This window comes from Platichthys flesus, chromosome 6, assembly GCF_949316205.1.
Source record: "Platichthys flesus chromosome 6, fPlaFle2.1, whole genome shotgun sequence".
Taxonomy (NCBI): domain Eukaryota; kingdom Metazoa; phylum Chordata; class Actinopteri; order Pleuronectiformes; family Pleuronectidae; genus Platichthys; species Platichthys flesus.
The window spans coordinates 6,292,955-6,298,954 of record NC_084950.1 but is presented as its reverse complement, the minus strand read 5'-3'; the positions used below and the strand labels follow the sequence as shown (position 1 = coordinate 6,298,954).

The following is a 6,000-nucleotide window of genomic DNA, read 5'->3' as shown; positions in this document are numbered from 1 at the left end:
CCTATATGATGCAGGCGGCAGGCCCTGTGACATTAAACTCAATGAGGAATTGCATAACTTTGCAAAGCTGCACGGCTCAAAGAACACAATCTGAACAAGATGAAGCATTAATCATTGTTTTTTTGGACTTTGGGGATAAAATCCTTGTTTTTTTTTATCATCAATTCATTTTTTTACTACTTTTTTATTGTTTTCTCTACCTGCATTGCTGCAAGTGTGTTTTCAGATTATACTTGGTAGGCTGTATCGTGTAATAACGCTGCTGTGCTCCAGAGTCCTGCTGTATTAACGGACGCCCACATACCGGGCATATTTAATTTAGATGCTGCTGCGCATGTTGCTGTGGGTGCATTTTAGGGTCGCTGGTAAATGACAGATTACTCACATTTGTGTGAGCTCGTGTGTAATCCGATTCCGCTCCACTTCATTCTGTGCAAATCTCATGTCGTCATACTGGAGCCTACAGTAGGAGCGCTCAGACAGGAGCAGTGGAACGTGGATATCATCCGACGCAGATGCACTTTGCACGGCTGCTGCTCCACGGCCTCAGGTCGCATCGTGTCCGAATAATGACACAGGAGAACGAACCGTTATTGAATTTATCATTAGCTTGTGCAGACATGGACTGTCTACATCCGGCTGCCTCTAAGTACTCTGACATATGCAGTTTTCTAAAGTAGCCCTGTTGTTACTGTCACAGTTATTATTCATACATCAGGCTGAGGACTTTTTCAAACATCTTTGTGAGGGCACAATAAGGAATATAAGCAAATCTGATCATTATGGACAAAGTTATTTTATTCATTAGTCATCATTTTTGATAATGGAACAGACAGTACTTTGTAAAATATTTGCCTATTGACACAATTATTATGAATTAATTAGCTTAACGTCAGATTCAGGACTTTTCAATGTATTTATTATGTATTATTTTATTAGTAGTAGCAGTAGCTGTAATAGTAGTATTTATATAGTATTATTATTAATACTAGCTGTTGTTGTAGTATTAGTATTTCAGTATTATTAGTATGAGTATAAGTAGTATTACTAGAAGAAGTAGCAGCAGCAGTTTTCTCTACTTTTTATTTTATTATGATCGTTATGATGATGATGATGCTGATGATGATGATGATGATAATTGTTACTAGCATTATTATTGTAATTATTAATATTATGTCTATCATTATTATTGTTATTATTATTATGTGTTTACTGGATGATGATGCACCCTCCTCCTCCTCCTCCCCTTCGTCCATCCATCGACTCCATCGGGGCTCGACTGGTTGACTTCGCACTAAACTCGCTGCGCTCCGGAGCCACTGCAACTTTTGCAGCGACTCCTCTCAGTCCACAGACATGTCGCACACGAGCTGAAGTAAACCTGTCATCGTGGCTCCGCAGCCTCCAGGATCCCACTCACACTCACACACACACAGACACACACTGGAGAGGACCCGCATCTTCCCTTTTTTTTTTGATTTGTCTGCCTGCTCCTCTTCTTCCTCTTCTTCTTCTGCTGCTTGTCGTCGGGACGTGGACGAGTGGATATGAATTATGAGCCGTTTCCTCACTAATGAACCGGGCCAGTGATGCAGGAGACCACGGCGCTGTTTCAAGATGGCAGATTTTTATTGAGTTTTGAGCGGAGACCTCGCTTTCTCTTTGGCCATGTATAACAGAAACCCTTGCACCGATGGCCCCTGTATACGAAGGTAAGACCTGCTGTTTGCACCCCCCCCCCCCACCCAGCCCCTTTTCCTCATGCCCTCTCCGTGCGTCAGGCTGTGAAGCGATACTGTACCCGTGCGATACGACTCAACTGCGGCTGATGCGTTGCACCTTCTCCCCTTTTAACCCCCCCCCCCCCCCCCCCCCTTCCCGCAACACGCAGGAAACATGTTATTTTGTATCAATCCTCCACATGTGTGCTGTCAGGTCCCCCCCCCCCACTCCCTCCCCGCGCAGCTGCGTGCGTCTTGATCGCGGTGCCAGTCTGGAGCCGTGCGCGTTAAGGCAGCGCGGATAAACACTGCAAATTCTCCTGGATAATAAGGTCAAAGACGAGGCTGGGTTTAAAAACACACACTGATTTACAAACACACACACGCACACACACATACACACACACCTGTACAATGTTTGGTCCTGGTGGAAATTACAGCTCAGCCCGGGGAAGGAGGAGAAGAAGAGGGAGAGGGAATGAGAGAAGGTCGGAGAGCGATCGCTCGGAGTCTCGGCTCCGTTCACTCTCTGTCTTCCACCTCCTTGTTTTTTTCAAAGCGGAATCAACTGACTTTGCATGTGTCACTACGTTGTTTGCATTGATTCCCGTGTTTATTGTCATTTAGTATTATTCCTCTTCCGGTAAAGAAAATTGCAGAAAAGAGGCTTCGGCATATTCGCCACCGCTGCAGCATTGTGCCTGTGACTAATCCAATAGAGAGGATGCCTCCTCTATTGCAAATTGTTTGCTGTCGTATATATTTCCATTCTCTAACAGCAACACACACACACATACTCTCACCAATATACACACACAATGCGTTCCCTTTGGATTGTCGCTGCACGCTGCCTCATAATGTACAACAATGCAGACGACCCATTATAATCCGTGCGTGATCGATGTCTGTCAATACTCTACACAATGCAACTACACAACTAAATCAGCTATAGGTGGAATAGTGTGATTGTACACGTGCATTAGTGTGATAAATACCCTGCAGTTGCATGCTACGTTCTTTGTATTCGCATCCAGCTGCAGTCTGTAGTAATGTATCATTCACAAGTACTGTACCCTGTGGAGATGCTCTCCTGACATATGCATAATAGCACATATGGGCTCAGCTGTTTGTGTAGTATACAAAGGGTTTGCATGTTGACCACGTCCACACCAGTCTGTGGGGTAAACCTGCTGTGCAAACCGGAATGCAGCACAAAGTAAACGCTGACCCTTCACGTTTTCCAATATTTATTTTTCTGAGCAGCCTCATGTCTCATGCCTTCTTTTTCTGCTCTACAGTCCCTCTGCTGGTGTCAAAGGGAACCCCCTCTTCTGCCTCTTCTCAGAAACCACCACTAGGAAAGGAAAACACTGAGAAGTAACAGTTTAAAAGTGACATTATAGGAATATCAACAGCAGAAGTGGCTCCTAATAGGGATAATCAGGTTGCGTGATGGCGTTCTATAGAATCCACATTATCAAGACGGCAGCGAAACTCCTCACAAAGTGCCTGCCTGCGTCCCTGTAGGAATATTGGAGTGGTCTTTCTTTTTTTTCATCAGGGGTGTCGAGGCTTAGAGGCATCTGCCGGAGACAGTGCCGCCGTCGCCACCGCCACATGAAACAGAAAGTTGAAATGAGACTCCTATGCAAAAGGTAATTAGTGTAAATTACATTCCCCGGCTTTTCCCTTCACCGCGGAGAGGAGGAGAAGGGAAGAGAAAGAGGCGGCGGGGGAAATTAATTACCCTGCCTGTCCTCCTCAGTGTTGGAGGGGGCCTGTTTTGTGGAGCAGCCATGGAAATGACCATCGTCCCCAATGGAAAAATAGGCCCTAAGTGAGGGGGGGGATTTCTTTGTTTAGAATGAGACCGGCTATTATGGTGATTACTCTCCCTCGGCTATACAGGGCAACTAATAACTTAAATCCATATGATTGTCTCCTTCCTCTGATAGTTCCCAAGTTCTTTTGGGGAGAACGTGACTTTGTAATCATGATTATTTATCCAGAAGTACTTAAAACATAGAAGTTTCAAGGACATCTGATTGTGGTCATTTTGCTTGCTTCAGTTTCTGTCATTTTCTTCCTTTTCTTTTGCTTCTTCTTTCTGGTGTTTACCTCCGGTGCTTCTTGGCCCCGGCAGAGGGCCATCAGGCAGACCTGCTGGCAGGCCGGGCAGCAGTCTGATCATCCTGGGAGCCGGTTCTCATAACCCGACCTGACACCTTGATGGATGTCTGATGAACAGAGCAGGTCCAGCAGCCCCCAGCTGTGGAAAAGCTAATATTCAGACACTGTCAAACCCTGCCTGTCTGCCTGCCTGCCCACTCGCTCCCCGGCTAGAGTTATGGGTGCTGTGGTGTGCTCGTGCATGCATGTGAGCCAGTGCACACATGTGCCATCACCCATTTGTAGAGCAGGCCCAAGAGGGGACCAGGCAGCTGCAGAAATGGGCAGGAAGGCAACTTCATTTGCAGATGCCCCTCAGAGGTCAACCAGTGCTATTCCAGAGAGGATTCACTCCTTCCTGCCTGGAAAAATAGACAGAGTGTGACTCAGAAGCTGCTGATGGTGATGGTGGTGGTGCTGATGGTGGTGGTGTTGTTGACAGGCGCTGCAGCATCACAGGGAGATTAATGTTTCATCCTTCCACCAGATCATTATGAGTTAATGCGACTTTAAATCACGTTGTTTCCAGGTATGAGGAAAGCCCCCTGTTTTTGTTTAGGGGAAGTGGCTCCTCTGACACACGCACATAAAGACTCTCAGAATCTGCCCTCGTACTCCCCATGTCTCACCGCCCTCCCCCCTCCCCCCCTCCCCCCTCGCTTGTTTGGCACTGCCTGATTGATATCTTCCTCGCAGGCCACGGCTCAGAGTCCAAGGTTGCAGCTTTTTAAACTTTGATTAGAATTGCAGGAAGAACCCTGGGGGGGCCCTTCAGGGGCCAAGGCAAGGGCCACACCCGGTGACAGAGTCAGGGGAGCCGAGGAGGGTCTCTCTCTTCCTGCCTGTTATGACAAGCAGAGTGTTTAGCTCCTCACTGTCCAGGCCGGTGAAGGGGGGGAAAGGCCCCGGGAGGGAGGATGGATAAACAGCCGCTAAGAGAGGAAGTGATGGCTAAATAGCTCGCAGGAAAGAACAGGCTTCACTCCACAATTCCTCGTAGGTGCCATTGTGAATGTTTATTTCTCGTCTCTCACGTCGGCTCAGTGTGAGGTTTGATCTGTTTGTTGACTCGACGAGTCACCTCATGACTTGATAGGACGGCGGTTCACTCCGAGAAAGGTAATGAAAATGGATAAGCTGTCTTTACAAGTATGGCTTCTTGCATTATTCAAAGCTTCCTATCTGAAAAAAAGAAAGAAAAGAAAGTGAAATCCAGTGTTGGGGAATTCTTTGCGCTATTGATTTGTCGAAGCATTTAGTCGAGAAAGCCGAGGCTTTGGAGGGAGATAGAATGTGAGTTTTGTGCGAGATGAGGTGTGTGTGTGTTTGTGTGTGTGTGTGTGTGTAGCAGCAGCAGCAGCTCTCCTCCACAGAAGACAGGAATATGTGAGCTCTCTGATGTGCTGAAATAGTTCACAGGTGTGATCTAAGGGTTTTGGAAGCAGATGGGGAAGGGGGGGGGGGGGGGGGGGGGGCGGAGAGGGAGGGGAGCGTCAGCCTGAACTGAAATGACAGGTTAGCAGAGGCCAGTCCTGACACAGGAGGCCCGGCCTTGAATACAATACTCCGGCTACTTCAACAGGCTCAACTTTTCATGTTCGGGTTTTTCAGCAAATTTCTCCCGAGTCAAACCGGCTGCAGCACATCATTCTTCATGACTCCTGTCATTTTTTTCTTTAGCGGAGGAAATTCAATTGAGGATGCAAGGGGACTGTGCAGATCTCATTTTCTCCCATTTCAGTGCTTCTGCCATATGTTTCAGAGCGGCTCTGAGGTCCTTGAAGTGGGAGACCACATCAGTTGCTGACATTAGCTGGTTTTCAGTTAAGGGAGGACGAGGGGGGGGACGGGGGGGACGGAGCCTCGACCCTGCTTACACAAGGCATTTCCGTGTTGGTTGTCATGCATGTGTGAAGGGCCCTTTATTTTCTCCCTCCGCCGCGGTTGTTTCACACTGGGCTCGGTGTCGGCTTGTGTGGAACAGCTGCCTCCGGCTCTGACCAGCAGTGAAACAACTCCAGGCTCTGTTAGAGGAGGGCTGGAGCTGGCGTTTGGTATGGGGGGGGGGGGAGTTATAGAGCGTGCAAAAATGAGATATGTGCATTTACAG

At 47.6% G+C, this 6,000-nt stretch overlaps 1 protein-coding gene across 1 annotated transcript in view; it reads left to right on the top strand.

Annotated features, from left to right (window-relative positions):
• The first annotated feature begins 1,340 nt into the window (after positions 1-1,340).
• The window catches only part of hipk2 (homeodomain interacting protein kinase 2), a 69,175-nt gene continuing 64,515 nt past the window's right edge, over positions 1,341-6,000 (top strand). Inside the window, 1 exon segment of the mRNA XM_062389711.1 lies at positions 1,341-1,712. Coding sequence (XP_062245695.1) covers positions 1,694-1,712 — 19 coding nt within the window. The 5' untranslated portion in view covers positions 1,341-1,693.